This window comes from Sturnus vulgaris, chromosome 19, assembly GCF_052056855.1.
Source record: "Sturnus vulgaris isolate bStuVul1 chromosome 19, bStuVul1.hap1, whole genome shotgun sequence".
NCBI lineage: Eukaryota > Metazoa > Chordata > Aves > Passeriformes > Sturnidae > Sturnus > Sturnus vulgaris.
In genome coordinates this window covers 11055625-11067997 of record NC_142261.1, presented here as the reverse complement: position 1 = coordinate 11067997, position 12373 = coordinate 11055625, and the positions used below count along the sequence as shown (strand labels likewise).

Here is a 12373-nt window from a genome sequence, read left to right as displayed (position 1 = left end):
AGAAGGCACCTTACAAAAGCCCTCAGTGGAAAAAAGGTTATAATTTCTCTAAAATCTTCACATCAAGTTGAACCTGCCACTAACTGAAATCATACCATCTGTAAAATCCATATTCAGAATAATTTTCAACTAAATCTCTAACTAATCACTCCCAGTTAGCTTCCATTCAAGACAGATGCTGGCAACTTTGGAGCAAGAAACCTCAAAACATGGGACAGGGCTCCTCAGCAAAAACACTACTGCATAAATGTTAAAATCAGATTATTTATAAATCTTCCTGCCTCGAGTGCAAAATTGAAAACTAATTTATGCTATCTTTAAGCTAATAATGATTCTATAAAGTGGGATAAAAAAATGAAGAAAAAATCAGGATTTTTTCAGAGGTTTATGGATGGGAAAGACTTCAGATATCAAGCAATAACGAGTGGCAGATATTAACAATCTACCATATCAACGACCTGTAAATTCAATATATAATCAGGTGGGTGAGCCAAGACTTTCTCTTATAACTCATCTTCTCTTTGCTGGCCAGCTGCACCTCACTTGACATTGCCCTGCTGTGTGACTGCTATTGATCTACACCAACCTCACACATAGTGATATTACAGATTGGGCATGAATTCAGTGTACTACAGTCATGAAAATAATTATATTGATGAGGCAGAATGATTGAAAAATCAAACTGGGGAAGGGCAGACATTTTTCTTCTACATTTCTTCACTGCACAGCGCCTCATTTCTCTCTGATATTGTGCAAGATCTTCCCTATTTATATTGTACCTATGCATTGAGCAATACAACAAATTGCATATAAAACTGATTTCTAAGTAGGAAAGTCAGTTTCATGAGTCAGAAAGCAAGATATCATCCAAGGTCTATTTACCAATAAAGGAAACAATTGAGAATGTGCAGTATTAATAAAGAAAATTCATACTAATAAAAATTAGCAATTTCCTCACAGCGAATAATGAATGCAAAGAGCACAGAAATACAGAAGTATTAATCAGGAAAGCAAAATACAAAGAATTAAAATCTGGAGCCTGGTTTTGCTCATATTAAAATCAGTGGCAGTAATATTTTCATTCATTTTGTTGTTTGAAAACTACTATCAATAAAATGAAATCAACATCTACAATATAATCTGCTGGAATTCTGTACAATTTCCCAGTACTTCTTCTCCAGTGAAACTAAGATTTCAACTACTAAGCTGCATGTATGATGATATAAGGATTTTCATCATCTAGTTGTATATTTTATAGGACTCTTTATTAAGCCACTAGACCTGTCCAAGCCAGGTTTCCCAGGCAAGTTCTTCCCCACTGGCTCATCTTTTGGCACATGGGGACAGCCTGCCCTGCTCCTGTGCCTTTAAAATTTCCTTCTTGAACGATGTCCAGCTCTCCTGGCCTGCTTTGCCCTTCAGGACTGTCCCCTCAAGGGACTCTGTCAGCCACTCTCCTGAGCAGGCCAAGTCCAGGCTGTCAGTTCTGCTGAGCTCCCTCCTTTCCTTTGTGATTGCTGTGCCAGGGCAGGCTGCAAGCAGCTCATCACCTGCCAGCTCTCCTATTCCTTCTGCAGAGTTTGTGGCCACCCCTTGCAGCACTCCAGCCGTGCCAGCCATGCCCCCATTTGTGTGCCATGCTTTTTCTGCTGGCCAGTGCCTGCCACCTCCCTGGTTTGTTGCCCATGCTGTGGGTGTTGGTGCAGACGTGCTTCACTTGAGCTACTGATCCCACCACCTTTTGGGGGGAACAAGCACTAATTCCTACACATGACCATTGTCAGGCTTTTCCATGATTTCTAACACATCAAGAACCTTTATGTCTTCGCTGCCACCTGGATCAGCCTTAGCTGCCAGAGAAAAGTTGGTTCAGCCTTTTCCTAAAAATACAGAATTAAATACCCCACTATTTCAAGTCGGTATTTATCTGACCTCACTTCCAGCAATTTATTCTTTGCCTTTCTCTGTTAGATTAAGTATTTCTTTAAATATTGAACATTTTTTGATCCTTCAGGTATTTATACACTAAGCAGGTATTTCAATTTTTTAGCTCTACAAAACTAATTAAACTTTTGAAACCTTTTCAAATGCTGTAAGTCTCAGTCTGGATTGCTGGATAGCAATGACAGCCACATGCTCTGCAGAACTCTGCCTCCAGGACATTTTAGGCACAGCCACAAAGCATTTACTGTTGTCAACTCGCTTTTTTTTAACATATCTTTAACCTCCTTTGTTAACCTCTCACATTTCCAATTCAATTGGATTTTTTTCCTTTTTCTGTGTGTGGGCTGTTGAGGGGTTATTTATTTCTTTATTTCTAATCCCTATTTTTATTTGATCTCTGAAGAACAGCAAAGGCTCTCAGCAAGCTCCTGTTAGAACCACCCCTCTCTGTAGCACTGCCAGGAGAATGCACATTATCACACTACACCTAACAGAGGCTTTATGAAAATCAGTGTGACTCTGACAAGTCCAATGACATCCCTAATCAGCATTATCAGGGTGCTACTGCATAAACGTTTACACCAGTGGAATTCCAACTGATCTGGGGGAATATGAATGGAAATCAGCTCATTGCTATGTCAGAATTGCTCATTGCTGGAGGAGGTGCAGCACATCTGACACCATCATGGCCTTCTACAAAATCAGTTTAGGCACAAGCTCAGTCCCCATAACTGAGACACTGAAGGATTCTTGCTTCTCATTTTATGCTAAATTGTCTTAAACTATTAGCAGCAGTTTATTTTTACTGATGGGAAATGGCTGGGAGGTGATTCCTAGCTGCAAAGTAAAATATGGCCAATCAGTAAATAATGGGGAAAAGTACACAGAGGACTGTATATTTAGAAAGCAAGTTGTTTCAATCATCTTAGTAATGGAAAGAAAGGACAGTATCAAGCTTAAATATCTAAAAAATAAGTGACAGGAGTTAGAGAGCTGAATTAATTGGAGTAGAGGAGTTATTCATTGTCTGCTAATTTTGAAGTATAATCAGGGGACACTGTCATTGGTTGACAAGTTAAAAGTTTAACTGAGCGTATTAATAGCTTTCAAAAAATGCATTTTGATGCTCAAAAATCTTTCCCAAGATACAGGCAGCATACAATCAAAAAAAAAAAAAGTAAAACTGCAGCAACAAGGGCAAATTACTAAATCTCTGCAAGTATATAAGATCTGTTTAATGCCCAAGCTTATTTAATGACAGAAAGAGTAACTGCAGTCACAGATATCACTGCATTAAAACATGCCAGGAACACAGGGCAGGATTAAGACAGCAATATAGCAGAATTAGAATTAATTTCAGCTGTATGCCATGTCACTGAGATTCTTTTAAAATTCATGCAATTCAATTGCAGAATTGACAGAGAATAGTCACTAATGATCTTTACAAAGGAAACAAGCAAAATGAGTTTCAAGTTGGGTAAGAGTTTTACATCCCCAGAATATTTTAAATGCAAAAAAATAGGAACAAAGAAAGTTATATCTGAAAAGGCTTTAGTCTAGATTAAGTGCTGCTTCAAACTGCCCCATGAGAATATTTGTAGGTATGGTCTGGTGATCAAATATTTTTATTTGCAAAACTTTATAGCTTAAATAAAACTGACCACCTCTCCAGCAGCCTATAACAAATACCTCTATTTTCTTAAGCTGTAAAGTTTCTATCAGGGGCTGGAGTGGCTACTTGTACCTGTGCTAACTCAGCCAGACCATGCTGACAGTATAACCACCAAGTGGTTTTGGCAGTGTTGCACTGATTGGTATAGAAGGTTATTAGGATGATTACCCTATTAGGATATTAGTAAAGACAGTAGACATACTTAATAGTAAATGTAAAAAAATATAACATGATGAATCCTGTAGCCTTCCAAGAACAAGAATGCTCAGGGACCAGTCCATGGCCAATGCTGACCTGACAAGGTTGTTTTGATCTGCAATCTAAATTACTGACTTGTAATAATGGAAGAAAGTTCTGAAAAATCCACCACCACCAAAACTTACTCTGAAGCTGAATTAACAGCAAGGATCCTCCATTGTTCCAGCATTTCTGCTTGTTTTTAAGGCTAATTGGACTCCACTACTCTCTCCAGGCTTGGCAAACCACAGAGAGTTGTTACAGCTTATGCACCTACAAAAATAACCCAAAGTAGCTGTTTTTCTAGACCAGGATGGAATTTTCCTTTTTGTTTTTTTTTCCTTGTTGGCACATTTCTATTCACTGTGATTGTTAAATAGACAGCATACAGAATTATGAGAGATTATGATATCAACACTTCTCTACCCACTAGATGGATTCTAAGTTTCTAAACTCAAACCATATTATTCTTTTGTGGCCTTGGGCTTCAGTGGTATCTTACACTGCAGTCAAGTGAATTTCCAAGCTACACCTATACCATCAATGTTTCTCATATGTCATTTAGAAGTTACTCAGTTTGTTGTAAAGTTCACATAAAAAGCTACATCTTTTCATCACAAAGTAGTAAAACTGATTGCCTAAACTCTGCCACTCTACTTCATATGCATTAAGTTTCAGAGAATCTAATTAACTTCTGAAGATTAAACCTCTACATGTCCAAGAAACATATTTTCCATAAGGCTAGGCCAGGCTTGTCACATATGCCTCACAGCCCTAAAATTATGTGGCATTCCTTACTGTTCAAGGGATTCTTCAAGGACAAATGTACAACTTGCTTTGAAGTAAATGATTTACAATAGAGTCATCTAGAGACTTGCACATAAAGATGACAATGTGCTTGAAGCTTGGATTGCTCTGGTGTTTTCCTCTTCTAACTCCTTGCTTGCTCTAGCCAGTTCTCCAATTTCACTTGGATCTTTCCTATGACAATATATTTGGGAAGATGTTCATGGCTTTCCAGCCTTGCTGAGAGAGGCAGAGACGTTCATCTCCCTTCCTTCAGAAACTGATTCTTTATCCAGTGTATATGATCAGCTCCTCTGCCTGGCAGTGGCTTTCTGACTCATTACAATTCCCCCAGTGCTTGACAGGTGCCTTGTGTTCATGTGTATTATGCTGGTGGCTGCTTTAACCCTGCAGTTCCAGAGCAAACTTTACTGCCCCTACACTGACAGGCATTCCTGGAATTCACCTGGGGTCTGCTTGGGGTTTTTTCCTTCTTTTATAGTTTGAAGAACAGCAGTGTTACTGAATCACTGAGATTTTAACTTAAATTCTGTTTATTCATTGTCAGTACCCATGTCTTTCTACCTAAGAACTATTCTGAGCCTGAAGTTCATGGGATATTTAGGAGCATTCTGCCACTCCTGATGCCTCAAAGTTTAATTGACCTTAGTGCTGTAATGCTTGGAAATCAATTAAAAATCACAGCAAAACACCTTGCCTAGTCTAGGAGTTTTGAATGCAGCCAGTCACAGAGACCAAAACCAGAGAGTTACATCATCTCTCAGGCATTTGTCATGGGGGATTTGAGCCATTGCCTGCTGTTACCTAAATATGTCAGGAAATTCAGTCATCTAATTCAGATGTAAGTGACAACCAGCCCTGGATACCAAAGCAGACAAGTGCTGCCCAGTAGGTTCATGACTTCTGTGCCATGGTTTTCCAGAACAGGCAGAAGTCTTTCTGCTTTTGCCCCCATGAATTCCTTCTAATTAAGCCTCCTGCTCTACAGTGACAAAAATACTTATTTACCTGTAGGTTTCAATATGGGCTTGACATGAAATAGATAAGCCTCACAGCAAAGCTTAACAGGCTTTTACAATCTGATACTGGCCTCTTCCTGCAATCATACAATGGCATTAGAATGAGTCTATTTTTTGTATTCCGTAGTGGGGCACATTATCATATTTATTACTTTTTTTTTCCAACTAGAGGAACTAATTTGGTGAACATACAGACAGAATTATTTGCCTATAAACTTACTGTTAGTATCTGAAGTTACATGGAATGTAAAGTTCAGGGTATGGCAACAAATCCAAAATACGAAAAATTGCTGTCCCGTGTGTTCTGTGAGAATATCCACATAAGAAGCATACAATTATAATGAACAACGTAAACAAAAATAAATCTTCAGACTTGAAAGAATATCTAGTAAAAACCCTGCTAATTGGCAGTTGATCAATCATTTCCTTTTATTTTCTATTCATTATTTTACTGCTGTTTACATAATTTAGAAGGTACGTGCTTGGATACAAATCTTGAGGCTGGAATTGTGATGCATTACTATATAAAGTTAAACTTTGGTAAGGGACTATATATATTACTTTGTTAAGTACAAAAAGGCTAGAATTTCATTTGCAGTGCTGAAAGATTACACACATGAGTGCTGAAGTCATCTAGGCTTTGCTCCCACACAAACTTCACTATGAAAAGTCTTGAAATGGAAAAGCTTCATGAAAAAAAATGGAACAGTTTAGGTCAATCTTTTTCTAGGATTCCCAAGTGACTTAGATTGTCAGAATAAAGTTTCCTGACATGGTGTTTACCACTGATAATAACAGGTGCTAGAAGGGCTGTGGGCACACAGATCACAGTTTCCCCTCTGTCCTGACTGTTAGTATTAGCAGTGCAGGAAAAGAGCTGCATGCCAGAAAGGATTTTTAATACCCTGAATTACTCAAAAAGCTGAACTGTCAGGAAATAAGCCCCTTAAGTATTTGGCCTCAGGGAAAAAGAAAAAAAAAAGGTAGAAAAAATGTTACCAATGTTGTTTACTTGATAAAAAAAATAAATCCTGGCAGAAACAGGATTTCTGCTCAAAATTCATACAATTAACATATGACAGAAGGCTTCCCAGTTATTATTAGATAATTGAGAGGCTCAATTATTACCCCAATTAGTGTTGCATGAGGCCTACTCCAGCCTGAGCTGTTTACTGCAGCATTTTGACTTTTTCATCTGCATCTCCCTTTTAACAAGATACTAAAAAAATAGCTTCAAAAAGCCTAAAATTTAATTTTTATATTCATTTGCAGTGGCTGTAAGAAATAAATTACTTGTTACCTGCAAGCAGTTTTCCTCTAAAATCCGTATTTATAAAATTACTGAACCAGTGTCATTTTTAAACCTACAAAACCTTTACTTGGTATCTCCTGCACCATGTGAATCTCTTGTGACTACTGACCTCAGGAATTCTCAGGCACACACTCATGTTTAGCCCACTTCATTATGTACTTGATTATTGCATTTGTAAAGTGTTTCTCATGGTCTCAAACCCTGTTGCAGCTGCAGGCTGTGGAAGAAAACCATCAGTGAGAATGTATAGAGGACAGAGCTGGACACATGAGGACACTCACAGAGAAACTGCAAGAATCCTTTTCATGAGGACAGGCAGCAGCACTGATTTCTGAGAGTACAGATTATTTAACATTCTCTGGCACACATTCATTTAAAGAGAAATTGAAATAAAGATGAGACACTTAGATATTAACGGGTAGCACCTTCAAAGTGCAGGGTGCAACATGTAAGAAGGCAAAAAAATTGTTACTTGATAATGTAACATTATCAAAGGCCAGAGCTGGCATCTTAACATGTAATAAGAGACAGAATGGGTCAATCAGCTGCTAAGGACCATGAAAAACAAGACAAGTAATTTATTTGACATAATAGAAAAGAAATCAGCATGGGATATGAAAATTTAAGGCAACCTTCTCGAGAGTGCTGGTCAGGAATCATAATCATACAATAAATCAAAAGCAATCCAAAGACATTTTACAATGTTGCAACTGTGTCAAAAGAGGAGACAGCTGTTATGTAGTTGAGTCATGCTAACTAGCTGTGGTGCATGGAATGATAACACGATATTTATTACACTAGGTAAGGAAAAAACCTCCCAAGACATTGTAGAAATGACACCAGACACAGATCACATTTCCAGATAACCCTAGATAAGCAGGAAAAATATTGTTACAGAGTGATGATACACACGTGGTGGTGGAGAAAAAAGTGAACTGTAATTCTTCATGTAGCTTTCTGTTTAGTAAAAAACCAGCTAAATATCACATATGTTAAACAGAAGCAAAAATACTCATTTGTCCAGGTCTACAAACTGTCAACTCAGATGATTTTGCTCCTAGGAGTGATGTTACCCAGAACAAAGCATAGCAGGAGAAAGACAAAAGCCCCTGAAAAAGTCAGCCTTCCCCTTCTGTTACTTGTTTTTGAGCAGGATAAATTTAACTGAGTCACTTAAAATGACACACAAAGGAAAAGTTGTCCAGGCAGCCGATAGTTTGGGCATTATTTTTGTTCTCCCTTCTGCTCACTGGTGTCACTACAACAACCTCACCCTCAGCAGACTTCACGACTCTGCTGTAATCAGAGCCCACAGTGTGCAGAGCCGGCTTTCCCCTCATTTTTTACCATATCCGTCAATCATTACTTTAACGCATCTTCAATAAAGACAGAGCTCATGCATAGCATTTCTCCACTTCTGTCAACAGGATCACAGAAGTTTTCATATTCATACAGATCATTTGCTCAACTTTCACAGTTTATAAATCAGCCAGATTCTTACACGCTCTCTCGAGCAGTAAGTTATGTTTGGCAGTAGACTAGTTTTATTTAGCAGCTCTCTTCACCACAGATTCTACACTAGGAGGCATTTTACACTCTGCAACTCTATTATTTGTAGGACTTTTTTCATGAGTGGCAGTCTCAGTGTTGCAGTTCCAGTTATGTACCAATGTAGGTGCTATTGTTGGTCCTGTATAGGCCAATGTTGATAAGGATTTTTCAAATTTATATTGATTTTTTCCCTTTCAGGTAGTGTAGTTCTTTTAGATTTTTCAATCTGAACAGTAAGGCAAGAAAAGTCAAAAGAATTGCAAGAAACTCCTAGTCAGGTTCTAGATGTAAATTACTTTTTCTAATATGTCTGAAAATTAGGAGAATTAGTGGCAATGCTTCTCTCATGTCAAGAGGAGGTTGCTAAACAAAAAGCAGATACAGAAATCTGTTACAATAGGAAGGCACTAATGCCAAGACAAGAATCTCCAGATAATGAAGGATAAGTGCATGCACAGAACAGTGGTATGGCTCATCAGAATAGTACAGAGGAGAAAATAGAAGTGTTGTTTATAAACTGCAAAATCACTACAGAAGATTCGAATAAGAAAATATTATATATGTGATAAGCTCTACTGACAAAAAATGGGCCATCATGCGTTCCTACCCACAAACTGCCTCCTCATGTTTTACAAGGCTGTCAAAAAAAAAAAATCAAGTAAAAGTCCTGTGAAACTCAATTCAGGCAATGTGAAAGTTACAGCAAATATATATATTTGCATATCTGTAAGCATTCATATATTTTCCATAGCTACTGTATTTGTGTGCTGTGAAAACCAGAAGCTGACAACATTAAAGACAATTAAATGGGAATGGCTGCTCTTTGGACAAGGCAAATCAGCCATTTAACCAAAAACAATCAAAGACAATTTTAAATATAGAAATGTCATACTAATTAAAAACATGTTTAATTTCTTTTAAAAATTAATTTCATCCCAAATGCCTATTGAAAATCCTAGAAAAAAAAAAGGGAGGAAACTTACTTATTATTTTACTTTTGACATTTCCCAGGACCTTCGTGGTGTCCAAATGAACCATCCCTATACACCAGGATGTCACTACTGCCTGCCTTTTTAAGTGGTGTCTGAAGTAACCATGTAAATATTTAGCTAAAAGGCACCAGAAAAATAATAAATTGGCTGTCATGTGAAGAGCACCTCCATTTCCCAAAAGTAACATTAAATAACTAACTCTGTCCAGTGGGGAAAACTATCCAAATAAAAGAACCAGAGCTTCTGGATTTTCATAATGATTGGGGATTACTGCCTTGGGAGGGAGGGAAGGAGGGGGAGATAAAAGACCAAATAGTGGTGAAGAAAAAAGGAAAAGAAGGACAGAGAACTTACTGTTTGATTATCTTCATACAGCTTCAAGTCATACCCACTCAGCTCCACACAGAAAATTATTGCTGTAACCCCCTCGAAACAGTGGATCCACTTTTTGCGTTCAGATCTCTGTCCACCCACATCCACCATTTTGAAAGTCAGCTCTTTGAAGGTGAACTTATTTTCTACAATCCCTGTGGTCATGTCCCGAGACCGCAGAATATCTTCCACCGTGGGGATGTAGTCCAGAGCTGCGATCCGTTCCAGGTCGTTCAGGTAATAGGCAGCGTTATCCTCCAGGTGGTACTCATTGGAGCGGCAAAAACACTCCTGCACGCCAGGGTCTGCCCACAGCCTCTTCATCACCCCCAGCAGCTCCGGGGTAATCTCACCTTTGCTCTCAGCTGGGCCTGTCAGGGCAAAAAGCTGCACTGCATCGTACGCTCTGTCAGGATTGTGGAATTCTATTTTAAGGGTGGCCAGAGCCCGGATGATACGTGTGAGAGAGTCAATTGCATTATAGATAATCAGAGGTTTGTATTCCTTACAGGCCTCCAAGTTAAAGCCACCACTATGAATGATTTTCATCTGCTTTACGATAGTACTCTTCCCAGAATTGCTGGTGCCCAGGAGGAGGAGTTTTATCTCCCTTCGCTGTCGCTGGCTTTCAGAGCGCAGGTGGCGGTCAATCCTCCGGGACCGCCGCGCTGCCTCTTTCTCCTCAGAGCTTTGCCGACATCCCATGGTACAGCAGGCAGGTGCAGGGGCGGCTGCAGACCGGCTCACTCTGTTACAGGCGTCTCTCAAAAAGATCTGCGGTGTCTCTCAGTTCTCGTGCCAGGTACACCCCGAATGGAAAAAAGGTCACTATCCAATACCTGATGATCCCCGATGCCTACAGCCACCTAATAGAGTCCCAGCAGGGGTGCAAACACATGTAGGTATGCAGCCACAGAAATAGTCTCTTCAGTAGATCTCATGGCACTCCCCTTTCCAGTGCATAAACTGTGGCACATCCCTGTTAATGATGGGACGCTTCCCTTTGCCACAGTTTGTCTAGAACCATCAAATACCCATTTCTGTTCTGCATAATTATTTTGCTGCCTTCTGTCCAAAGGTAAGAAGCAGCACTTTCGCCTTCTCTGCTCTAGCCTTTTCTTCTGATCGTGTTCTCTGGTTGCTGTGGTGATGCTGCAAGATAAAGCTGAAGCTCTTTTCACTGGTACTGTACTTGTTTTGTTTCTCTTCCCCCACTTCTTCAGCTGATCCAGTTCAGTTCTGTAAATCTGTGCTTTCCACCTGCCAAACAATGGAAAAAGAAATGAATGAGACTCTGCTTCCTTGCACCAAGCCACTCACTTTTTCCTCCTCTTCTAGACTTCCAAACTTTTTATTATGCCAAATGGAAAAAGGTGGAAAAATATGTAAAGAAAAGCAAATATCTAAAATTATAGTAAAAGCAGAGGGACAGCTGAAGCTCACAGACTAAGAAAATGTGGTTTCTGAACAATAGTAAGTCAAATCTCCCTTTCAGCCTTCTGTGTTTTATTATCTAAACCTACATGAAAACAAACAGTGCTGAGCTGTGCCCCAATTTCTCCCTCAGCAAGAGCTTATGGCAGTGCTTTTCCTGCACTGTTCTGTTCCAGCTTGTTTGTCTGAAGTAGGAAATGAAAACTCACAACTACTTTTCCCAGCCTCTCTATTTATATCAATATACTGTACTCAGACAGATGTCCTCCTGAGTTTTTTTCATCTTATCTATCTCTACTGAACATTTAAATAACTAAATTAAGAAACAAAAGACGCTGATTAACTTTGCTTCATGAATTTGAGACAGGAAGTTACTGATCTTTGTAACAGCTCTTTTTTTTTTTTTTTTTACCCCTGGAGAACAGTATTGTTAAACACAATACCTGCATCTTGCTTAATCAATAAAGAGATGCAAACTTCGTAAGCTTCTGTCCATAGCCAAGCTAAATGTTATTGAGCCTCCTCTCTTTCTGCTTCAATACAGGAAATTCTGAGCTGCAGCAAAAGGGAACAGTGACTATGAGGTGAATTTTTCATATGAGAAGCACAGGAAACACCATCCCAAGCGAGGGCAGAGAGCTTTTCAGTGACTGTTAGAGCAATTATTCTTTCCCAGATTAGAGTTTAAGCCTACTAGTTGGAACTCTGCAGAAGGCAGCAGCAGGAAGCAGTTACCCTCGCAGAGGGAAAACACATTACTAAAGCTGATTGGTGATCACTGCCTCTCTTCTAGGAAGGGCTTGCTGCTCCCACCAAGCTCTGGGCACGGTGGGCAGTGGAGTCCCAGCTGTCACGGCTTCCTCCCCGAGTGCTGCCCCAGCACACCTTGGCACCTCTCCTGCTGCCTGCTTACTTGTGCCTGGAGGCTCCTCACTGAGTGTATTTGCAAACCAAAGCACTCAGATCCTTACAGAAACTTGCAGAGTCTACTAAAGAAAACTTTCTACTACATTTAATAAAACTAAGCCTCCCA

At 39.3% G+C, this 12373-nt stretch overlaps 2 protein-coding genes across 3 annotated transcripts in view; one reads left to right on the top strand and one right to left on the bottom strand.

Moving 5' to 3' along the window:
* RSPH14 (radial spoke head 14 homolog) overlaps positions 1 to 12373 on the top strand; it is a 77063-nt gene that overhangs the window by 23802 nt on the left and 40888 nt on the right. The gene's annotated exons all lie outside the window — the stretch shown is intronic.
* GNAZ (G protein subunit alpha z) overlaps positions 1 to 12373 on the bottom strand; it is a 49945-nt gene that overhangs the window by 17766 nt on the left and 19806 nt on the right. The window contains exon 2 of the mRNA XM_014894695.2: positions 9889 to 11166. Coding sequence (XP_014750181.1) covers positions 9889 to 10611 — 723 coding nt within the window. The 5' untranslated portion in view covers positions 10612 to 11166. The remainder of the gene's footprint in view (positions 1 to 9888; positions 11167 to 12373) is intronic.